The sequence below is a fragment of the Hippoglossus hippoglossus genome, chromosome 4 (assembly GCF_009819705.1).
Source record: "Hippoglossus hippoglossus isolate fHipHip1 chromosome 4, fHipHip1.pri, whole genome shotgun sequence".
Taxonomy (NCBI): domain Eukaryota; kingdom Metazoa; phylum Chordata; class Actinopteri; order Pleuronectiformes; family Pleuronectidae; genus Hippoglossus; species Hippoglossus hippoglossus.
In genome coordinates, this window is record NC_047154.1 from 22,273,241 (window position 1) to 22,299,055 (window position 25,815).

General features: G+C 43.2%; 1 protein-coding gene across 9 annotated transcripts in view; it reads right to left on the minus strand.

Annotated features, from left to right (window-relative positions):
• lrp8 (low density lipoprotein receptor-related protein 8, apolipoprotein e receptor) overlaps nucleotides 1-24,175 on the minus strand; it is a 169,236-nt gene extending 145,061 nt beyond the window's left edge. For 4 of the 9 annotated variants that reach the window (XM_034582566.1, XM_034582565.1, XM_034582563.1 and 1 more), the window contains exons 1-2: nucleotides 9,189-9,438; nucleotides 8,237-8,362 (exon numbers count right to left, since the gene is read on the minus strand). In XM_034582566.1, the coding sequence (XP_034438457.1) occupies nucleotides 8,237-8,362; nucleotides 9,189-9,255 (193 nt within the window). In that variant the 5' untranslated portion in view covers nucleotides 9,256-9,438. Of the gene's footprint in view, nucleotides 1-8,236; nucleotides 8,363-9,188; nucleotides 9,440-13,933; nucleotides 13,942-24,155 lie in introns of those variants that run through there. The other 5 variants (XM_034582562.1, XM_034582560.1, XM_034582559.1 and 2 more) reach the window with 4 other exon arrangements.
• Between the last annotated feature and the right edge of the window lie 1,640 nt (nucleotides 24,176-25,815).

Genomic DNA, 25,815 nt, shown 5'->3' on the forward strand with positions numbered 1-25,815 from the left:
CTTTACGCCAGAGCAGAAGACGACACCTGAAAACGCTAATTCAGACAGACGTGGGGGGGGGAGGCTGTGCACAGGAAGGAAGAGAGATAATGAAAACAGGGAAGACGGAAAGAGGAATTAACAAACTACAGAAACAAAGATGATTTAAAGAAGTTGTTTTTTTTGTTTTTTTTTTTTTTAAATAGCACTCACACGTGCACTTTGCTTTAAACGCTTGACGGTGGCACGATCATCATAAAACATGACCTTTATTAAAAGGGGGGGCACTCATAACTCAGAGATGGATACAAAAGGATCACTTTCACACACTTCCTGCGTTTCTACCCCTTTAGTTCACATGTTTCAGGGTCTTTAATTGTGCCATTTTCTTTTCTGCAGCATTCATGCAGTTAGAGGCAGTTAGGTCATGTTCACGGTCAACTACACATCCCCACAGGTGAACAGAAATAACGCCTCGACTGTCTGTGGCACCAGGACGGAGCTGCAGGCCGTGGCCATCTGTCAGCTGCGCTCCTGCTGCGGTGAGGAAGAGCTTCTTCACTAGTTTCAATGTTGTTCTCAGACACAGAATAACACAGGTTTCACTGCAACCACTTCATGAAAGTGTTTGTGTTTGCTTTTACAGTTATTATCTAGGGGCAGTTGAAAGCAGTTAATCAGGCTTTATGACTGTTAAGAACTATCGTAGACTTCATGACAAGAAATATTACAGACTACAAATTCTGTGGTCAGGCGGCACAGCGAGTTGTAAACATAACAGCGGTGTTATATGACCATATCAAATTGATATGCAACCATGCTGGAAAACAGTAGCTTTTACGTGTTGTGAACATCCACCAGACACAGGGAAGCATTTGTTATGTTTCTATCAACTTGGTGAATGTAAACTCTCCTTTATCAGTTTTTGGTCTTTACCGACTCTTGAGGTAAATATTTGTCTTTTCCTGCTGTGTTTGCCATGTTAGTCGCTAAGTTGGTCTGGGAGGTAACATCCCGTGGTTTTATCTGAACTTTTTCTGTCTGGAAATGACGCTGATCAGAGCAGTGACCCAAAACAGCAACACTGTGAACCCTAGACAATGAGTTAACAAAATAATGAAGCCCCATAGACGTGAGGGGAAGTGCACAGTCTGGTGATTCATTCTCTGTGGGTCTGTTACTATGACCGAGTCATCTCACATTCTATCCCTGCATGCACCTGCACTCTCATCAGTTGAATCAGTTGTCTCCATCTCATCCACCCTCCTCTTCTCTATCCTCACTTTTATATCCAGTTAGTGATGCATGCCTAAACCCATAGCACATGGGTTAGGGAGGCTGCGGGTCAGAAAGTGAAAAGGAGCATTCCTCCGACTATTATAAATAACTTTGAGAAACATTACATGAATGCAACAGGCTACACTCATCACTGGTCACGATCTTTCATTGTTCTTTCTCTATCATTCACTCCCCTTTTATCTCAAACACACACCAGAGGGGGCAGGTCCTCAGAAATCTGTATCTGGACTCCTCCATGAAACAAACATCTCTCTGTACCCAGACTATAATTTATATTCACCTATTTGTTTGTGAGTTGGGCGGTTTAGATTGGCTCTCCAAACAGGTTGGGGTGGATGCGGGTAACCTGCATAGACCTCTTTAGTTTTGGATGATTAAAGTGCAGGTGAGGGAGGCCGACTGAGCCAGTAAAGAAATAAATGGCACTTCTATTCGCTATTCTCGAAACTCACTAGTTCTTCCTCTCTTTGCTTTCACTGGCCACACATTTCTCATAGTGTGGTCTCACCCTCTGAGACGCTCACTAATTGGATTATAAGTGTGTAGATGGACAGCACACACTGTCTCTTTCTCTCTCTCTCTCTCACACACACACTAAATCCTTCATTTCATTTGAAACTAAAACAATCTCTGTCCGTATGTGTACACAGGGCGTGTGTGTGTGTGTGTGTGTGTGTGTGCGCGCGTGTGCAGGAAGCAGATCGTCTACTCTGTAGTTGGTTGAACGACGGGTTTTAACAACACTTTGCATTCACCACTAGCTGTCCAGGACCCAAACAGGGAAGCGAATGAGAGCCACTGTGTCATCATTTCCAAACATCTCATTTACTTCCTGCACATTCAGACGACAACGCGTTCCTGGAGATTCTGCCCTATGTACAGGACATAGACGGGATTAAAATGCCATTTCTCCCTAATCCCTGGTGTTAACATATAAGTAGACAGAACATGACGGAGTACACAACATATTAAGTACTCAAAAGAGAAAGAACACAACCATAGTACACAGTCAAAGGGCACAGGGTGGATGTGACATTGGATGTGAGTAGTGCAAACAGAAATGGTGCAAAATCGATTTAAAAGTGCAAAATACTTCATGATAATTAATGTACATCCACAGGATGAGTAAAATAGCAGTTAAAACCAGTGTAATATTCAAACTCCAGGGTATTTGGACATCTGTCGTAAACATAGCAACAGAGATGCCTTTTAAAACTGAACCGTGGTGCTGTGGATGCAGCCAAACTGCCCTCCTCCTTGGAGGTTTCGCTGCATTTCATCCCGCTGCCCTTCATTTCAGCTCAAAGACATTATTTCAAGGCAAACCTGAGTGACGGGTGTAGGACGCAGAAGTAGTGCTGCTCAAAAATGAGCACGTCAGACCACTAAATTTCCACCAGAGGGAAGAGGTGGAAAAGAGAGAGGGAGCGAGCGAGAGCAAAAGCCTCAGGCCAGCACTGACCTCGGCTAAAATTACCCTCCTGCTGTTTTGCACCGCTGCACTCAAACACCTATTCAGCACCAGCAGGTATTGTTAGCTTGTAGAGCATGATACAGTGGCTGCCAAGGGTGGAGCCCTGGTACATTTTGGGCTTGTCAGCTATCAGGATAGCAATGCTGTGTGTGACACCTTGTCTACTTGATTAAGTTTAATATTCAATCTTCAAGGAGTGGATCGTATTTGAGGGAGATGTGGCCAGCTGGCAGTCTCACCCCTTAATCTACTAGGAGGCCAACACAGGGCCAGAGAGGAGTCATTTGTTTGTTTTCATTCATTGGCCTGTATTAAGACTTAAACACTCATTATCTACTCACAAACGCTGTTTACCCCTGAAACTCCAAAAGTGTTTTGTGGACTCAAACACATCACCCACCCCTCCATCGGCATAGTGGTGAGGAGATAATGAGTGAATTTTCATTTTAGGGTGAACTATCCCTTTAAGCGTTAGCATTGGCCACTCAATAATATGATCTATTGGGGAAACAGATATGGTGTTTTTAAGGGTTCTTTATGGCCCCCATTAGAGACTGGAAATTACAACTTCACACACACAAAGCCAACCAGACAAAGCATATGCACATACAAATAGGAACCCATGGTGCTTAAATAGCCACAGAGCACAGCGGTGGTTCTCTTTCTCTGAACCAAGCACTAATATGATGAATGCAACGTTGACCCTCGCTTCAGATCTTTGCATGTGTGTATGTTGCCCTTTCAGAAGCATTGCATCTGTTTTATGTTAATATATGCGAGCGGTGCCACAGAGTCCTGCTCCTGCATCCTCATTTGTGTGCGTTGGTGTGTAATTGAGAAAGCTGGTGGTCCCCTTGACCTCATACTCCCATTAAATGTGTGACCTCAACTGTGCGTGTGCGGAGGGGAGGGGGTGTCAGCAGGTGACCAGACTGTGTTTCTGAGCCTATCAGTACAATGCCTTTTATGCCTGAAGCGCTTCTCTGCAGTCTCTTATTACAGTGTCATGTGTGAGTGTGTTGTGCGCACACACACACACACAGCAGTGGCGTGAAATGTGTTGTGATGTCTCCCCTATGGGAAGCCGGTCTCAGACTGCAGAGGAGACGCTCTCCTTCTCAGACCTGCTCAGACTCATTGTCCTGCTGTGACACACACACACACACACACACACACACACACCCCCCCTCCTCTATATATTCCCTTTCTATCCCCTGGTCTGTAACTGTTGTGAAACACTTGGTTTTCTCGGTTCATAAAGGGTTTACGATTTATTTCCAATCCTTTGACTAAACATGTTTTAACCAATCCCAGCCGACACTGGGCGAGACACAGCGTACAAGATATGGTCATAGTTTCACAGTCCATCCAAGATGACATCTTTATATCACTTGTTTTATCCAATCGATGATGAAAAGATCTAAAGATATTCAATAAGTATTTACACCAAAGAAATGAATGCAGGAAATGTTAGATAAATTACTTTACTTTAAAAACTAATGGCAGTTCCATTGATCAACTCGTTAAGTGATTAGTTTGTGCTCCACTAATCAACTGACTTCACAATAATGTGTTTGCTACTAAATTCTCAGGGTGACTGATATCGTACATATTGTTCAACCAACCGATTGGTCAGGGGAAATAAAATCTGCACATTATTTCTAGATTTACTAAATTGGCCAGTAACTGATAAAACAGACAATTTAGGCAAAGGCTGGATGTTGAGCCGTGATATGAAAACGTTTCTATCAGGTAGTTTCAAATAGATTACATAAGTTAGAGCCAGCAGTCTCCATTAGGCCGGGCGAGGTCAAAGTCGCGTTTCAAAATCAACCACCACCCCTTGTTTTCACTGGCAGTCTGCCCCCCCCCTCTGCCGATAATGGATTAATCCTGGAAGGCTATTGATGTAGAGCTGTTTTCTTAATGGCAGTAGCACCAGCGATTGACGGGCCAAGGAGAATTTGGTCGGATGAGGACATATCGACCAAAAAAATCGATTAAAGTCCGAAGAAATTCTGACAGATGAGTGTTTTTATGCTGCAGTTTGACCAAGGCCATTCGGAGGGGACCATTGTAGAGGGATGTGAGAGAGGGAGAACCGCTGAAAGCCAACACGAGATCCAGATATGAGATGATTTTACAGTGGCACTTTGGATTAGGCATGTTTAAATCCACTTAAATCCGCTGTAAAAATGATAAGGCCTTTTTCTGTATATTCCACAACTGGAATATAGGTCATACAGAGCTGTTCAGAGGTGGAGAGTTTCCATGTGTTCACATACACATGTGCTTGAACGTTGTGTTCGCTACAAAGACGGCGCACACACATGCACAAAAGCCCCACCACCACCACCACTTTACCGTCTCCCAGGGCAACAAGACCGGAATCTACCAAGAGGCGCGATGAAAATGAAGAAGAGGAGAGGGGCGGAGAGGAGCAGGAGGAGGAAGATGAGAGGATGAAAAAAAAGAAACGAGAGACAAGGCACAAAAGACAACCCAATCTAGCAAGACTTATTCTAATACAGCTGCTACAGGGAGAATGCTATAGAGGTAATCTCTGCTGTGAGACACCTGCATGTGTAAGAGGTGGGTGAGGGGACCGCTGACTGATGCCACAGATACCGTAGCTCATACTCACACACAAACAGTTATACTTGCCCAGGATGCGTATCGTATAATCATGCACATCGTTGCCCACACACACACACACACACACACACACACACACACACACACACACACACACACACACACACACACACACACACACACACACACACACACACACACACACACACACACACACACACACACACACACACAAAGTACCAACATGACTCGATGATGCAGTTGTTTTTTTAGCTCTACTTTTCAGGTGTATACTTGAAATCCCCCCCCAAACTGCTCAAGAATTTAAGGTTAGTGTTGAGGATATTAAGTTGAGCACAACAGCACAATTCTAAAGGAGTTGAATTGGACAATAACAGCAAATTAAACCTTTGAACGAGCTCAATAAACCAACCTACTTGAACTAAGAAAAGTTCAAACAAACAGCATTAATTAGAAGTTCCACCACAGAGAAGTCTTCAGTTTTTAAACCAGTCACATTTTGCAATTACTTAGTACAAACATCACAAGTGATCTGACACCAAAAATGATATATTAGCAGCTATATGCTAATTGAACTGTGTTAGTATCATTGTCAAGGTAAATAACCCTAATTCAAGTACATGATTTGACAGTTGTTTTTCCATTTTTTGGTTTTTCGTAATTGCAGTTTTCTTTTGAAGGTCAGAAATGAAGCCCAAGAGAAGGTTAGAAAATCCTAACCTCACCATTTACCCTCATAATTATGCGAGAGCTCTTCTCCCCGCTCCCTTTGCCCCCCTGCTGTTCCAATTCTTCCAAATTATTTTGCTCCTATTTTAATGATCTCTGCTCTCCGCTCCCCTGTTGCCCTCAGTCAAATCTGTCCATTCTTCTCTCCTCTCCTCTTCCTTCTCCTTCTCCTCCTCCTCCTCAGCTCCCTCCCTCTCTCCTCTGAGCTTTGCTGATGATATTGGGTTTTTGGGGCGGGGGCACAGAGGTAGTGCTGGCATCTGCTGGAAGGGCTGGCATGCTGCCCGTCACCGAGCATCGCTCCGGCAACCAGAGTCACGCTGTTGGATTTATCTCCAACCAACCTGTCAGCTGATGCTCTTTGTGGGCGTAAGACGAGTGGGCATTGCCTCTTTGGCATTCGCACTGCCAAGGTACCCACGGGGAGATTTAAAAATGAGGGGAGGAAAGACCCTTAGTGGCTGCGACAATGCTGAGGAAGTGAGACAGCTTTAGAGAAGGAAGCACCCGACGTCCAACACAGGCTGAGAACTGAAGCTGTAACAGAAAAGAGTGTGCAGAGTGGGAAAGGGCTACGTCCACACTGAGAAGTTTTTCCTGTAAAGGGTCAAGTGATAGGAGCATGATGGATCGTTGTAACTGATAAGACCGAATCAGGAAAAGTCTCAAATTCGGCACATCCAGGCAGGAGTTCTAAAACTTTAAAATTTCTCCTTTTTGGTTTTCCGGGGTGTAAAAAAGTGTTTTTTACAACATAACATACGAGTTTGAACGTAGCCTAAGGCACATCAAGAAGGAGAAAGTACATAAAGGTAGAGAGTGGGAAGGGAAGAGATTGGGAGAGTCACAGAGGAGCCCAAGAGGAAAGCAAAAGCACATCTGAAGCTTACAGGATGTGTAGCTAAAAGAGAGGAGAGCGTCCAGGAAGAGAGTCTATCACCTTGTTGCTCAAGTACCATTTTCCTATCCTTTACCAAACAACAAAGTAAACCATACCAGCGACGGTGAAGGGCAGCTCATTAAAATCTCTTTCCACTTCCATGAAGCACCGGCCACTAAACGTTCAATAACACCAATCAGGCTCCTCCGGTCAATGAGACGCGCTCGTAAATGTCACGACATTCGTGCAGGGAACTCCCGAGATATCAGCGGCCACCGCGGCGGCGAGCATGTGAGATGAGAGAATCATGGGTTTCAGTGATGAGGAGCGATGAATCAATTGGCCACTAATGTCTCCATTCAAGCAATTAGTACCATGACAAATTTATAAGCGACAATTACTCGGCTGGGTGCAGCTTCCTGAATGGATCGGAGTCGGGGGGGCAGTTCAACCAGAAACGCACATGACTGGTTTTTTGTCACTCATTCTTGAAGGGGGCATAATACAATAATGATTTGCCTGTTATTGTGGAATGTCATTCTGCGTTTTAAACTCCAGGTGCCCCCTGAAGCAGAGGCGCCCTCGACAGCAAGAAAAAGCACACAACTTGCAAACAGCCATATCGAAGAGCAACAACATTTGCATTAGCGCACGCTGCATTTAACAGCAGTGAGCTGTCATGACACACAACACTGCAATTTGATCATCCTATTGCAGATATGACATAATTCATAAATGCCGTCGTATAGCCAGAGCATTTCAAGACAGTATAGCAAAACAGAGCTGTCTCACTGCAACATATAAGTGAAATATTAGTAATAGTAACAATGATAATAATAATATTGCTAGGGCAGCTGCTCTCCTTGCGTCAGAGGTTTGCTGCTGAAGTGAAGTTAGTGAGAAATGAGTAAAATTCCTGATGCCATGTGACCTGACCAGTGGTCCAGGATCAGCAGTTCACTGCGCTGACATCTGCAGACTAACAACTGAGAGTGAGATATTTCCAGGGGGGGCCCCCCCCCCAAAGCAAAAGGATAAGGAGCTTATCCTCAGTCTAACATAACTCTTTCAAAAGTTACAACACAGGATATATCCAGTTATGTACCAGCTCCTATCCAACAGCACAACGCCAAACCTCTGGCCACAAATTAGTATTTGGGATTCCTTGTCCTCGTCAGAGACTCTTGTTTGTAACGTGATGGGAGTTCCAGCACGCCAAAGGTCCACGGGGAAGCAAGCAGCGAGTAGAGGTCACTTACGACAGTTCTCCTCGTCGCTGTTGTCCGAGCAGTCGTCGTCATCGTCACATCTCCACAGGGTTGGGATGCAGCGGCCGTTCTTGCACTGAAACTGTCCGGTTTCACACTCCGACTCCGTATGAGTTCCTGCGTTGCCAGAGCAGAACAAATAATCAGTATGGGTGGATTTTTTTTTTTTTAAAGGAATATAAATATCAGAAGAAGAGGATGTGAGAGTTAAGAGGTGCTATAAAAACTATTAAGCAAAAACAGGACCTGACCACAAACTGCTCACACTGGAGGCTTCTTCAATTGTGCAGGTTTGGAGGTTATATGTTGCATCAATCTCCAGATTTCCATACAACACAGACAAAGATCACAATCTGACCAGGACACTGATGTTTGCAATCATTTCCTCTCAGATGTGGGTGTTTGAATTGATGCAAAACACTCCTGCTGCACTAACAATGGTCCCTGCAGGTGTTTTCTCAAATCCAAATGACTTCAGCTCTTGTGTTTTATCCTTTTGATTACGCTCAGTGGATGTGTGGTGGCTTTGAGCATGGCTGCCTGTGTCCTGTTGGCACATGCCGATCAGTTTAATGCTTGTTAAACTGCAGCTGATGATGATGATGATGATGACCGGAGCAGCCTCCACTCCGCGTCCACATCCCCACACACGAGCCCTTTTTACGCGTCAGCCTACTGGCATCAGACACGTGTTGGTGCGCGACCGTTTCTTCCGCATGTTGTCACCTTGTGTCCGCGGTGACATCCTCCACGACCCGGACTGGAAGCGGCTCCCCCCCCCCCTCCCCCGTGGTGCGCGCAGGGCACCGACACGAGTCGTCGGACCACACCGGGGAGACGCGTCCCTCAGCCGGGTACGATCCCTCCTCCCCCCCACCCAGAAGCGTCGCCGTGTCCGCGGCAAACACAAACAAACCCCCCCCTTGCCGCTCTGGTGTCTTACCTTTAGCGCAGTGGAGCTCCGTGAGCAGCAAATGGAAAAGCACAAGCTTCCCGACTTCGGTCCACATCTTTAGATCCTCGGGACGTTCATGCAAAAGTGGATAAAAAAGCCCCAGTGACGGATCCAGCAGCTTCTCTCTCTCCCTCTGTGTGTGTGTGTCCTCCGCCGTGTGCTCCTGTCTGTGCCTCAGCTCCGACTGAGCAGCACCGACTCTCCTCCTTCTCGCCTCCGTTTGAATCCGTGACGCTGGAGGGCGGGAGGAGCCTGCGGTTCGCGTAGTAGGTTAGAAACAACTACATCCGAGCGGGGCTGTTCCAGTGAAGTCATGGGGCTGTTCCGGTGAAGTCATGCTGAAACAGCTGAGTCACGTCGAGCCGGCGGCCACACCTCCGGACATTATTTGTTTTACATATTAAAACTGTCAAATCATCGTGAAGAGCAGTGAAAGGTTCAAGTGTGTGAGAACTTAGTCACATCTGAAGAGGAAGTTGCAGTTGAACCCCCCCTCACCTCACCCCCGCCTTCAAACATGACAGAGAACCTGTGGTTACCTTCAGTTGTCGTAAAACTCAAAAGGTGTTAAGTTTGTCCAGTATGAGCTACTGTAAAAAAAAACATGGCTGCCTCCGTAGAGAGGGCCCGCTCCTGATGTGAATATAAATATTTCAATGTAAAACACCCATTCTAGGGTCAAGAAAACAACAGTTCGTACAATTTAGATGAAACACACTTCACTAGGATTATTCTATAATAGATACCTGTCACCTTAATCTTACACACTGGACCTTTAATTAACAGTTTTTTCTGGGGTCAACATTTTTTAAAATATTTTTCTCCCGGTGATAATGGTCGACAAGAAGTTTTGAAGCCATTGCTGTGTTTACGATACGAGAAATTTTAAATATGCCCACTTAGCAGCACTTTTTCTTCATCCTCTGATTTTGGACTAACACGTATTACGAGATGTAGCCTACTTTCACTTTTTAGTTTGATCCATGTCCCATGTGCTTACATGGAGGAAGCAGCTGGGGTTTATGACCTATACTGCAGCCAGCCACCAGGGGATGCTCAAGCTGTATTGGCCACACTTATCGGAGCTGTCACCTCGTCCATCTTTATGTACAGTCGAGGGGTTGAATTGTAAAGATACTGGTGCTAAGCGATGGCAACATGGACGCTATTATTAATGTTACTGTCAGAAGCAGTAGATGCTAACGATTCAGCAAGCTAGCAGAAAATGTTGATATTTACAACAATCTCATCTCAACAAATCCCAAAATGTAAAAATGTCTCCTTAAGTCGTACCTGGTTCTCCATTTCCCCCTGATCCCAGTTGTTGTGCTAAGCTAAGCTACCCGTCTCTTGGCTTTAGCTTCACATTAAACAAACAGACAGGAATCGTCTCAGTGCTCTCATCCAACTCTCTGCAAGAGAAAGAACAAATGGGATTTACAAAATGTCAAACTGGTCTTTAAAAACTGCCTTGCAGCGTTTTTTGAAGAAACAGTCAGATAATAAATGACCCATAGCTTAGCCTGGATGTTGAAATTGAACCTTTGAGTATTATTCAACATATTATACTGAAATCTAGATTTTAGTACTTTATCTTCCGTGTGCAACCACATTGCACGAGTTTCACTTTTGATTTTCTTTTGTTGTCCTGTAGCTCCACCTGGATTGGATTATTTTATTGGTTGGCTTCTCTTTTTAGACAAGTCATTTCATATGTGACATGAATTTCATTTTAATATCTGGAACATTGGAAATTCCCACCGCTAATCCAATCCCATGAGTACACAACAATACGAGCTTTGCTGCTCTCAAGCTCCAGTATCCAGCTCCAGTAACTGTTGCTATGGGAAACAAAACCATGAGAGAAACAGAGGCACCGTCGGCAAAATAATATTTTATCCACTTTTACTTCTCATTTCCTTTAAGCTAAAGCTTTGTCTTTATTACTTCTTAGGGCATAAGGGGTTATTTTCAGTTCTTGCTGTCTAAAGGAGGCTTATTAAACAGTTGAGTGACTATAATAGCATTTCTTTAGATGAAAAAAAAAAGCCCTACGAGTACCACATGTGTCGTAATGATCCCGGCGTCGTGGAGCCTGACAGATTTTCAGTTGGCTCGAACGATAATCTTGGAGGGAGCCAATGACCATCATTTAATGGAACTGTTGGGGGCATATCTGCAGCGAGAGCTAAGAAAGCAAAGAGAATGAAGACTAGAATTCGGATTGAAGGAAAAGTGTGTGCAATGACAGGGAACACACGGGTCTGTTCTGCTGAACTGTGCCGAGTTGAGTTGTGACTTGCTGCAGTTCAGCACGGCCCGTGTGCATGAAATGACTTTAACACATGAATCAACACATGAATAATGAATTAAACTACTGTATAAATACAAAAAAACCCCACAAATTTTGCCTCTTATACATTATTCAATGACAATGGTGTGAATGAAACATTAAAAAGCTGGCACCGCTGCAGAAAGTGGTCAAAATAGGGCTTTGCATCACTTTCACTTTAAGTGTTTTACCTGTGTTTGCTGTTGCATAGTTTTGCCTCAAGGGAAAATAAGACCACGGAAGAAAAGCATGGTCTTTACTTGTTTATTGTATTGATCAAATTTGTGTGCAAATATTACTTTGTGAATCTAGCGACATATTATGTTAATATACAGTATATACACAATGGTTCCACTTCCATATGGTCTATGACAAGAACAAGACAAGTAATACATGCACATCTGGTATTACATTTCTTTGAATAGCAAACGATATGTTTCATGAATACGCAGCTACTTTACATGTATGTTGTGTCATCTTTAATCCATCAAGTCCAGGGGGCTGCACCATGTGGGTACACCTACCACACAGCAGCCCTGCAGTAGGAATGAGTTCGGGGATGTGCATGAATTAGAGCAGAAGAGCAAGAGCAGGTTTTCTGCTCAGACTTGCTCGACAGCTGCCAGCAGCAACGTGCTGGAAAAAAAAATCTGGAACAAAATCACCACATATATGTCAGCGGATAAAAACAAATCTAGAGCCATAAAATAAACGGCTTCCTGAATATGAATTTACTTTTTTAAATATTTTTTTTTAGAAAAAGAATAGAAAAAATGTAGTTTATAGTCTTTGAGGCTGTAATTTGTATGCACCAATAAAGTCAGACGTTTAGATATTGAAGCTGCTCTTCTGTTGAATTTAAAAATACAGCATGCTGCATATTATTGGAATGGAGTTGGTGAACACGAGAAGTTGTGGTAATTTCCTTTAGACAATTTTAAGAACATGTTATTGTGCAGAAAGCATCAGTGCGTGTGATGAGTTCTTTGATTTGTCTCAAGCAGAGACATCAAGTCCCAGAGATTTAAAATGTTTTGTGTCATCTGACATTAACATTAAGAATCTGCAAATCAATGTTTTACAGACACACAATCTGAAGATTAAAGCTACAGGAAGTCATGTCCTCACATCAACAATGGATCAAGTGTTAACATGTAACATGAATAGGCCTTGTGAGTGTCTCTTGGCTTGTCCCAGCTCTGATCACTGTTGGTTTTAGACACAGCCGGCGTGAGCAGTCAAACTCACCCTATGCTGCTTTCCTGGCACCAATAGCAGACACAGTTATAGACCATATGGTCAACATAGTTACACGTTCAGCAGCAAGTCCAGAACAGATTTAAATGCTGAGTTTCATTACCGGAACTCTAAATTAATGTTTTTCTGTTGTTGTGCTGCTTTCAGTTGCAGCATCAGCAGAAATCATCATGCCCAATTGTTTTTTTAAATCGAGCATATTGAAGATATTGTCAGAACAAAGCGTTGAAATGGGAACTTATGATGCTAAAAAACACTGAAGCTTCTTTCAGACACACACACTGAAAATGAAATTTCCTGTAGAACATGTAGAAGACGCACACGAAGACTTGGACAGACATCAAGATTCGAGAGCTTTTGACTTTAAGAGCTGATGATGGTGTTGATGTGCTGTAAAAGAAAACGTGATTCCTTTAGCAGAATTCATACCATGTCTTTCCTCCTGTTTCTGTTGTTGTGAACGCGTTTGACTTGGAGAATCTCCTGCTGCGCTCTCTGGACGTGAAAGGCACAAACTCTGGAAAACATCCAGACATTTTCCAGAGATGCTGTCGGTCACTGTGTGCATTTATTATGAATTAATAATCAGAGAGGAAAAAGAAGAGCACACAAAGTCAGTATGTGCAAACAAAGGAAACGTCTGCAGGCTCCCATTGTGTGACTGCGGTTGAGCAGCACTGTACAGTCATCATGTTTCTACACTCACATTCAACTCTTCCTGATTGTTACCCCTTGAGGTCGGAGCTGAAATTGTGTCCATCTCTCAACCGAGCACACTCAGCTGGAGATAAGTCACATTCATATTTTGCTGCAGGACAGTGTGTGACTCTGACTGAGAGCTTCAGTCCTTTAAGATGATTACGTTCATCTTTTGTCTCTTTATCTCCCTCTTTCTCTCCGGCGCTCTCCGTCTGTGTCCGCCCCGTATTGGTTTGTTTCCTCTTCCACTGTCCTTTAATCTCTATCGTCTGCCTTTTCCTCTTTCATTTCCCTCACCATCTCTTTTCTGTGCCCCTCTCTCTCTCTCTCTCTCTCTCTCTCTCTCTCTGTACCACTCTTTCTCTCTGGCCTGAGACAGATAGGGCTGTCGGAAGACGCCAACAGAGCTGGTGGTCAGCAAATCTCTTTTCCTGCCGAACACCACTGTATGTGTGTGTCTGTGTATATAAATGTGTGTGTGTGTGTGTGTTTGTGTGTGTTTTTGCTGGATCCTGGACAAGAGAGTCATCCGCTTTACTGTCACAGCTTGTGACCCAAAAACCATGAGTGAGGTCTGGTCGATAGCTGGCCAGGTGCCTGCTGCAAGGAGAGAGAGACGATGGATGAGATTCCAACATCATTGCATCATCAGATAACAGAGCAGCAGAGGAACGGCCGGGTTCTGAGGCCTCGCTGTCAAATCTTCTCCATGACAGATGATCACTACTGATTACTGAACCATTTTGATTTTAAAGTTAACCTTTAAACTTAAAGTTAAGTATAATTACTCTCTTTCTGGAGTTTGGGATTGGCATGAATTTAATGGAGAAAGAGATTAAAGCTCTGTCGTTCAATTAGTTTAAAATAAGAGGACATTGATTGATGAGATATCAATCATTAGTGCAGTATTAATAAATAGAGTCTGACTGATATGAGCGTTTCACAGACATATCGGTATCAGTGTTTGCTTTTATTTTATGAAATAAACAATGCAGACAAGATGCACATTATTCCTTACATTTTATGGAAAAAATATGTATATATTCTATGGTTCTAAGTATATTCTAAGTTCTACATATCGGGTTGTATATGTGTCATCTGTTTATTCATTCACGATAAAGTTTCTGGTAAAATTGTAAAATATTACACCTCGGATACATTTCTGTGTCTATAGGGTTTGATAATGACATTAGGAATCATTGACAGTCTTTTGTTTCCTGATATTTTGGTATTGGGGTGGGTTCCCATTTCGAATCCCACTTGAGGATATTTGTGTGGAGTTTGCTGGTTCTGCCGCAGCGTCCAAAGACATGCAGGTTGGGGTTAGATGATTACAGACTCTAGTTCGGCTGAACGTGAGTGTGAATGTTTGATTTCTCTGTATGATGGGGAATACACTGGCGAACTGTCCAGGGTGAACCTGATGGATGGGTATATTGAACATTTTTTAGTCCCTAATACTCATAATAAACCTGATACATATCTCAAAACAACACAGACAAACACAAGTCTGAGTCAATTAATTGTCAGGCGATTACTCTGCTGCAGTTAAGTTACTGTAACATTTGTGCCGGCGCCAAAGAAACTTAGTGATAACATCAATCCAGACTCTCCCAGCTTAATTAGAATTTACTCTTTCATGCAATCATACAAATGTCAAATACTCAAAATTAAAGTGAAACTTCATTCATTGAAAAAACAGCCCTTTTTGAACATTTAACCTCATCACATGACAAATCCTCAGACGACTTAACCCCTTCTAAAAGCTGTGTGACTGTGAGTGTGCTGAAAACAAAGTGTCACATGATTCTGCAGCCGTTTGTCCTTTGATTCGGGTTGAATGGCATCGCTGTCATCTCCGAACATGTGATCCACTCTTGTCTTCACGCTGGATTTGGATGCTCGGGCACTGAGAGGGTGATGTTCAGCTGGCAGGCTGAGGACGTCCAGTCAGTGAGAGCAACCGGGGCCACAGCTGGGGCTGTCAGAAGAAGTGTTTATATCAAACGCTGAAGAGCCAGCCGCTGAAAGAAAGACTCAACAAAGCCCAGTATAGTCAACACAATTCTAAAATGGCTGCCACAGAATTAGGAAGAATAGCTCTGTTATATTATATTGTTTTCTGTTTGTTTGTTCCTGATAGAAATGAAACACACAATTTAAGGGTATTCTTCAGGATGCAGCAGCATCCACTTGGCAGCCCAGTTCGTCTGGATCCGACCCAGCTGTGCCATTTCTTGCCAAACAGCCTGTAATGGTTCATACAGTACACGAGCAGGGTTGAATGAAGCTCGCTGCCAAAAAGCCTTTATTTCCCTGGCAGCGTGATCAGTTTGGTTTTAATACAAATGCCAGAACATTCTTTTCTGCAAGTTTCTGATATCTGCCAACTTGTGATATTCCAAGCTGTGCTGGTTTTCTGCTTGAGTCACACGTTGCATCTCAGGTGAGGTGGATAAGTTGGGATTTCAGACGGGTTAAGATGCCATTTGAAAGACCTGAACCCGTGGCAGGAGCCCCTGCAGCCGGAGACGAAGACGTTCTACCTGTGTTTGTTCTCCTGCTCTTCACCTGATGGACGCTGACGGACCCAACAGCTGATCGCGGACCAGCGTGTGGCTCCAGAGGGACATAATCACACTGACACTGGAACTCATATCTTACCACATAAACCCCTCCACTACATTATTCAGAGGCAGACAATTTTTTTCTCATGCTCTAGTAATCTGGTTAAATAATTTGGGATTACATTGCCTCAGCCGCACACCAGTAAGGGGATCAACGCTCTGCCCATGAAATGCCCTCTGTTGTGTGGTACAAAGGGCATCTCGGCTGCCCATGTATTTGCAGTATGGATAATCTCCCGCTGGCTGTAGGCATGGTTTCATATCTGCAGGGGCTTTGTGAACAGCTAATAGGGCTGTTTACTCCGCCTCTCCGGCCCCCCCACCCCCAGGCCGAGCTGTGACTTTGACGCAGACAATTGAATCAGGAGCAATCACGCCGCAGTGCAAACTCAGGTTAGTCGTCGAGGGAAAAGCACGTGAATTCTTTGGCGTTTAATTTGTGGCTTTCAAGAGCACGCCAAAAAGAGACTGGAGCACACACCAACTTCACATTAATGGAGTTTATTTATAAGATGCACTGCATAAGCCTCATGAATGTGGAAAATCGTTGATGAAATAACGGACAATATGTCTCATTCTCCTCTATCTTTGGAGCATCTGAGCCAATTTCACACTCAAGCACTTGGCTGCTTGAGTTAAATACGGACTGCTCCTCTTTTCTCCCATTGTCCGTCTGTCGGATGCTTCTGTGGGACACGTTTTTTAGTTCTCTCCCTCCGCCGCCATCAGTATTCCTCCAACATAACCTGCTCCATCGGGTCCCAACCTACACATTAGGGTAAGGAGTGAGCGGGATTGCTAATTCAAATTGGTCTCTCTGGCGAGGGCATAGAGAGGGAGGCAGAAAGGAGATGAGTAACCCAGAGAAAGAGGGAGTATAGGAAGAGAGGAGAAAGAAAGAGGGAGAGCAGAGTAGACAGAGGTGAAGGTGAAAGGAGACAAAGCGTCCTGAAAGGCCGGACCCAGTCTGCCCTCATCCCTCAGAGTCCTCACCGCCACGATCCCCCGGGAGACAAGAGAGAGGGATGAAGAGATGGTTTGGAGGGATGTAGCAGCAGAGGTCGGATCATTAGGCAGGCAGAGGTGAAAGGTCACAGCAGGGGGCGGACGGGAAGCAGTGAACCTGAGAGGAGAGGAGAGGAGAGGAGAGGAGAGGAGAGGAGAGGAGAGGAGAGGAGAGGAGAGGAGAGGAGAGGAGGAGCAGAGATGAGCAGGCTTACCAAATATTGATTTGAATGTCCTCATGTCGTGTCTTGTGGGAATTCTTAATCTCAGAGGTACAACAGCTTGATTAGACCGGTTCAGCTAACTCCTACAGTGAATTAGTCAATGAACAACACACCGATCTGTGACATCACATATGTTCGTTTTGTTAAAATAGATATTTTCTTTATGTCTTCATGTCTTTATATGTTGATGTTTGCTCTAATGTAGAAATATACACTATGTGCTTGACTGGTGGTAATAAAGTGATTTGTTAAAATACATTGAGATCTTTACATCTAATCAGAGAGACCACACACTGCGACCTCCTGTAAAACACCAGCGCACACACTTGAAACTACAAAGCCTGCAGTCAGAGGGCTACACAGGAACTCATAGAACATGGAGTTACATTGAGTAGCTACTGATTATGTTTTGCTCTCGAACAGGCTTCAGGGTTCATTAAAACCGCAGGTGTCGTCCATTGTAGACATGGAAGACCTTGACCCTAAAAGTCAGCAACAGTCTGGACAAAAAGTAAAACCGAGAAAATAGCCTCTTCCCAGAGTTTGGGCAACACGTACCTGCTATGGACACCTGCCTGTCAAACTGGGAAAAGATAACCACTGCGTCAGATTTCCTGCGACAGCAACAAGTATATAAATAGATCATTTCTTTATCAGCAACTGGTTTTAATTATTTCTTTCATCAATTTCCTGCTGATTTTTCCATTCTAACTTAACCAACAGAGGGAATTGCAATCCTCACAATAACTTACTGTAATCAAAGCATTTTCAACAAGTTGTGTATTCACTAATGAAACTTGATTTATATCCGTTACAATTTTAAAGAACAATGACGCCTGTAAAGAACCTCATTATTACCTTAAGACTGACTTGCTACATGAAGACGACGTGATTCACGGTCCGTTGCCTCCCTGCTCATTTCCCACTGATCATAATAATGTCAGTACAAATTGAAAATCTGCTCATCTAAATGCAAATCATGAAGCATTTCCAATTAATTTCGGTGTGGAATTTCCATTTATTTACATGAAACTTTGTTGTCTTCCATCCAAACAGTAAAACTGATGTGTAATTTCATGCCATAATTTTAGTTTGAACTCTCTCTCTCTTTTCTTTTTTCACAGCAGGCTTCTCTAATTTTGTTGGAAAACAGCTTCTCTTGATATTTCGGTTTTGGGTTTGACATTTTGAACAAAACAAAATGTCAACATGATCCTGTAAAATATCCATAACACATAAATATTCACAACACAAGAGCAAACAGACATCACCATAACTGTACTGTAGCGGTATAATACTGAATCAGAGTTTATTCCTTTCTCTTTATGTGGAGATAAACAGATGTTGTGCACATCAATGCACATCACAAACCTTGGTCTCCCACATGCAGATGAGGTGAACATATGGCACAGGTCACAAGTCTTGACACCATGAGAGTACAATGTGTCTTTGAGCACTGGAACACCAGGGACGTTCAATTATTTGCTGCTCAGCAGGGATTTAGGTTGTTGTGCAGAAACGCTGTTAATGAAGCAAGATGGAAACTAGGCTATAGGACGACCTGGCTTGTGCTCAGATGAGCATTTAGATGGAATTAAGAACAAGGGGATGAAGACAGAAAAACAGGCCTGAGATCAGGCCTAATCCTTCTGTCCAAGAAGTAAACATGAGAGACGGAGCAATAAACAAGAAGCGATGGTTTCTTTTCTGTCTACAGCAAAATAAGCAAAGACATTTACTGACCTTACTTACTTTTTAAATTGTTGAATTGAACTCTGAGTATTTTGCTGGAGCTTAAAGTTTCTTACACGACTCCTGGACACAAACTATTTAATTCTTCCTTGTTGATATTCCTCTGGCCTCCTTCGCTGTCCTTAAATAAATCATTGAACTCTAATGATGTGTTTTTCTTCTGTATTTTGCTCTAACTTCTGACCTACAACCTTACACTTTTCTAATTACAGGTAATTGGAGACATTTGCAAACGTATCCTCTGCAGACCTGATATTCTTGCCTTGAGTACTTTTGGCTGAATTTGAAAGGAGTTGTCTGAATCAGTTGTCAGATGTCTGAGCAGAGAAGAGTGAGAGAGGAGGAGGATTTATGTGGAGCTGGACCGGGAAACCAAATCACAGCCGGTCTGTGGTGGTCGAACACATCGCCACAGCGAAAGCGGGAGCTGCCGAGTCAGCTGAACATGTATAGAAGTGAGTGATGTCACTTACCAGGGTTTGGCAAGTGTGTGTGTGTGTGTGTGTGTGTGGCTATGGTCCAGACATGGCTGGTAAATGGAGGGGCACGGCATAAAGTGTTCATAGGGCCTGATATGGAGAGAGAGGTGTGTGTTTGCGAAGAGGAAGATTAAACTGGAGTTTAAGTTGACGTTAGAGAAAGAGAAACTCAGGAAAAAAAAAAGGTAGAGGAAGAGAGAAGGCGGCGTTGCACTGGAATCACACTGCAGTTAGTTTTCTCCACGGGGGGTTCTGCTATACTCGTGTCGTGATATCGCTCACAAACAACCTCTCTGGGGGATTAAGTTTGAGGACTTAGACAGCGAGAATGGGGCTCTGGTCTGTTCCTCTGCTGAATCCCTCCCGTGCTCTATGATAGGGGTCAGCTTAGACCACCACGTGCTGCCACCGCGGAGCCTAACCTCCACAAGAGCCGATTAAAATAGGTCAAGTGAAGCTTTGGCAAGACGGCCTTTGTCAACCCTTAAAAACCAGTCTGAATGGCTAAAAGAAAGGAGGTTGGTGGGAAAAGAACACAGCAAATCCACTGGTTTGCTGCAGCCAAGAAGGTTTATTCCAGATTTTACTATTGCTGCTAATATCGATGATAATTTATGCATTTAATTGTTTTTTGTAAGTTTTTATGTGCAATACAAACAGAAGGAGCTTTGTACAAGAATATGATAAAGTTGCTTTCAACTAAAGTGCTGGAAAAGTATAAAACGGGGATTTAGTCTTATTATTAATCGAAGAAATAATTGACTGATTGATTATCGAAACTTTCATTGTTTGGAATTCTCAGTATGTAGAACTAAAAAAATATAAGTTTTTCTAACTGTGAAAAAATAATTATTTGAAAGATAAAAAACACAATTAGTTGGACCTGCTTTCGTTGTTTGGAATTCTCACATTTAGCAGTTTTCATAATTGTGAAAGATAAAGTATTTGAACAAAACATAATTATGTTTATGTTTATGTTCATCATTAGTACATTAGCACAACTAAAGGCAATTTGCTTTTAGGTTTTTAAGAGTTTGATTTGGCCTCAGAATTGGAAAATGTCACGGTGCAAACAGCAACAATTACAGCGACTGGCTCGTCCTTGGAGAGGAAATAAGAATCAGGGTTGACAGATTTCACTCAGCGAGATGTCGTGACTCCAGGCTACGCAATCCTCTCGAAACGAAACTCCCTTCTCCCAGCCCAAACACAGAATGCTCCCTACAACCAACACCATGTGCCCCAGTTTCTCCAACTAATAGTCTGAAGCGGAAAAAACAGGGAAAATGGGTCAGAGGCGTATTCCTCCTGGGTCGCCCACACGACAGCAGAACCATTTGTTTCATTAGATTGTTTCCCAGGATGACTGACTACATTTCTGTTCGGTTGAAAAAAAAAAATGATCCTGACCATATGGTGTTTGCACAAACACACAAAGTATGGTTAGGTGTAGACAACCAGCTTGTCTTTCATAAACAAGTCTTGTTACATTAATTGCATTTACAAAGACAATTCGAGCCTCGTTCCCTGTAGCAGCACTTCTTCATTTCAACATCAATCATAGCAGCAGGGGAGACGCACACATTCTCCACCTGAATCTAATCTAAGCAATAAAGGAAATGAGTGGAGACAAAGAAAAAAGACGGACGGTGAGTCTCCACTTCCTCTTATACTATCCAGAGATGAAGCTGAAATATCCTGGACACAGTCTGCACTGCAGTGATTGGAGGATGGAGCTGAGTTATTGACCAATCCCGAGTCAGTTTCAGCTGTCAATCGTGACCTTTCACCCCCATATGTATAACATCAAATAACTAATTAAAACCAAACTTACTGGGAAAATTAACACTTTCACAAACATCAGTCTGATAAAACCATCTTTGAGAAAAATATTTCAATGTGTAATTGGACTTTCTTAGTTTGGACGACATGACAGTTCCCCAAAAGTGAAATAATCTCTATTGCCCCCTGGTGACTGGCTGCAGTATGGGCCATAAACTCCGACCTCCACTTTAGTCATTGGGACATTGACCAAACTAAAGAGTCCAACTGATGGATGTTCAGGTTTTCATGATTTTCCCACGTTTGGTTTTAATGATTGCTATAAAAACAAGGTGAAACATGATGATTGACAGCTGAGACGCACATTCTGGCTCCAAATGATGTGAAAATTGCAAGATGGCCACACGTGTACAGGATCCAGGATGTTTTAGCTTCACTTCTTGTGCATCAGGAGGAAGTGGAGCCACTTTATCTGAGGATCTTGACACTGTTGGGTTTGCTAGTTTCTCTCCATGTTACAAACTTTGTCCTCCTCACCTCCAGTATCCTCCTGACCTCACACCAGCTGCTGTGGGGCAGCTACTCCCACCACGCCTGTAGGGCACTGTGTCAAAAGTATGCCTTTATATAACTATTAATTGTATTTGCTTATGGACAATCAATACTGATTAATAACAAAAAGTTTGAAAAAAGTATGTTTACTAAGCATTTCTCCAGCCTGAAGAAAGACAAACTTTAGTTAAGTACATTCTGTTCCTCTTTTGTGCTTATGCAGAGCTTTTATGATGGAACATTTCCAGGCAATCGATATTTTTCCTGAATGCTATTTTGAACAATCAATACCCAAAACAAAATGAACCTGTTGTCCTTTATGACGAAGGGACGAGGGGGGGGGGGGGGGGGGGGTGGGGGGGGGGGGGTTGTTCCTGTCGTCTGTCCATCCGTCATTCACCCATTCAATCAATGGATCAATAAGCCAGCACTGATGATACATGTGGGTGGAGCAGAACAAAAAAACAACCCAGAAAGAGCATTTGATGAAAAACAGTAGCTTTGAAAAGTGCTATTGTTGTGATGAGGATCAATAAAACAAATAAGTATTCATGGAAATGGTTGTAGATGAAAGAAGCATCATTATTGTCCATTATCATCCGACGATAAAAAACGAGTGTTTTTCCAGATGCCTCGCAGTTTTAGACACATTCTTCTTTTGGGAACAACACAATATCTTGTCCTCACACTGCAGCTGTTTGCATTTCCATCATATTTACTTCAACGCATATTGACTGATGAACTGCAGAGTACTGGGCTGGACTGGGCTGATTTTGTCATCATAATGGAGCAGCTCAGCGAGCGTCCGGGAAGTGTTTACTGAGATTAATAGAAATACTGCGACAATGTCTGGGCTCTGTGGAATTACAAATGACAACGAGGACCAAAATAGACGGAGCAAGCAAACAGACGGACGGAGGACCTGCACGTGTGAGGGGGTTTGTTCCTTTGCTCTCAAAAATGTGGATCATACGTGACAAACCTAAACAAGCTCATTTATTTTTAATGAAACTGTGGTGTTTCTACACCTGAGACTCCGGACCATGGTCTATGTCGTGAGCAGACTAAAGACTTGTGTGTGACTTGCATACGTCCTGTCGTCATCAGTCACATGGGCTGCATCTATCTGTACTCAACATTAATTGGTTTGGAGACGAGCGTCGTTGGCGTGTTGTCCGTTCCACTGTTGTATTGTCTAACGTTTCAGAATAAAGTGCAAAGGGAAAAGTAGTCCACTGTAATATCAGTGTGGTTTTTACTACCAGCTAAATGAACGTCCTCGTCATTCAAACATATCATCAGAGGTGAAGACTACAAGCAAACCTGCCTCCTTTTCTTCTTCTATTGTTTAAGTCTGACTCAACTTCCTGCAATTGGTCTGAAAGTCTTGTTTGATCTGGATCGTACATTTTGGTGTGTTGGACTGGATCAATGTCTCAGGCACCTTTCACACCTGCTTGGTTTTTTGCTTCGGTCTCAGCTGAGAAGTCCGGAGCAGATAAAATAGCTGTGAAAGCCTCTGATGCTCCTGCAGAAATCAGATTTACTTTGCTTTTCGTCACATAAGCGACAGAAAACGTTGTGGTTTTACTTTTGTAGCAAGTTCCAATGCGAAAATGATGTTGCAACCAAAATGCAAACAGTAATATTGCAAAAATTAAAAAAAAACATGTATTTGCATAATGACATTCTTCCATACAACACAGCAGCTGAATGATGGATCAAGTGTGATCCTGGTGCAGTGAGCATGACTGGAGGTAAACAGACGACAGTGAGATCTCTGACAGGGATGACACTGCTCCTCTGTTCTCGCTCTCGCTCTCTGCGTCTTTATATCTCTCACCCGCAGTAATGATTATGATTACAAACCTGCAGACAACTGTGACAACATCCATCAGGCTTATCTCATGTTGGAGTGTCTCTCTGTCTCTCCCTCGCTCTCTCTCTTTCTCTAGCACACACACACACACACACACACACACACACACACACACACACACACACACACACACACACACACACACACACACACACACACACACACACACACACACACACAAAGCGCCTGCTCCCTGTCCTCTTCCAGCTCCTTTTATAACCCTCCTGGAGACGCTGCCTCCAAATGATGTCACTCACAATTCCAGCCAACTCTGCCCATGTCGCTGCTAAATCCCACTTGACAGAGGCTTTGTCTTTAGTTCGGAGCTCCGGAGTAAATAGGCGGCAGTGTGTGTGTGTCTGTGCATGTGTGTGTGTGTGTGTGTGTGTGTGTGTGTGGGAGAGAGAGTGAGGGAGGGAGAGAGAGGACAGAACACAGAGTTTAATGGGTGCACAAAGATTTCTGAAGACACTTCTCACAACTTGTTATTCTTGTAAAGTAAATAATAAATCCAGCCAAAATAACAAATATCTAAACTTTGTGCCGCAGCTCTCGGGCACCGTGAAGTGCTCATCCTCCCTCGAATCAATTTTAACAGGCTTCACAGGGGTGAGTGCTAAGCGCTCCGCTCACACAGTGGATGTTGCTCAACAACAACATCCCACATTTTACAACTGCTCAGACAGATTAAGTCATGTGCAATGTGGCCTCATTACAGTTCAACCGTTGGAAAATTCCATCCATATCAGTGACTACAGGGAGAAGCATCGTCTTTTGTTTCCTCACAGGGACAAAAATCCTACATCTGGTTAGAGTTTGTATCCAAACTATGAGCAAGAACATGCTTTTTTGTAAATAAAAACATCAATATTTTAAGGTTAGATCACAAAAAATGTTGTCAAATTCCTGCAAGAGAGAGCAAAGCAGGCGCACGAATCCTTTTGTAACCGATCGGTTCCATAGGATGTTGCAGACAGACCTCGACATAGAGCTTCAGTCTTAATATCTGGGTTATGCAGGCAGCAGCCGTGTTTAGAGAGAGAAGCTCCGGCACAGAAATTATCCACAGAGCAGATGTCAGATGTGCCTGCATTTGTTTCTCTATCGAGCATAATGCAAATAACCGAAGTGGGGCAATGTTTCCACTTGTTCAAACAACTGTACTTATACTGTAAGTGTGTATTTGCACATGCTGGATGATTGGAGGGGTGTGGGGTAGAGGGGGAGACACAGAATTATACAGTGAAGAGGGTGAGACTTGGTTCAGTAAACAATGCATCTACATAATGAGGAAAAGTCTGAGACACTGTGTTCGCAGGACAATGACCTGCAATCACAGTGTCTCGCTGACTCTGTAGACAATGTCCTTGATTTTGAATCGTGTCACATCAGCCACCAACTGATGACGAACACTATCGGCTTCCCGAGCTTTATCTATATCAGTGCAGCCATTCACTCTGGAAGTTTCCGAATGTCCACAACCTTTAGAAATGATTGTTGTAGAGTTTTGCGATGTGATGTAATGCAGCGCAATAATCCTGCAATGAAATCTAGCCATAATAATATCTACACTTTAAATGCTTTTTTGTTGAATCGATTCCATGATAGACCACGTTGTGAAGCCTTATTGAGGTGCGTTTGTGTTAGACTGCAATTTATGAAAAGGTGTTTCTAACATTTTCTCCACCACATTTACAACAGTATGACACAATGAACATATTATGAACTGGAAGTGGAGTCAATACCGCTGCCTATAGGCCCTGCAGTCCCTTATGAAGCCACATTTATATTCACCATAACCAGATTTGTATTTTGATCTGCACAAAACTGCACACACTCATAATCAATTATATTTAAATGTACAATAACAGTCATCTAAACATGGCTTTTTTTATTTCAGCAATATCCAAAGATTAATCAATGAAACTGTTAAAAAAAGCCCTATAAAGAAAGTGATTGATTTGGATCCGCGCCTAAATCGCAATCATGCCCCACCCCCTCCACAGGGTTTCATGGAAATTGGTTGA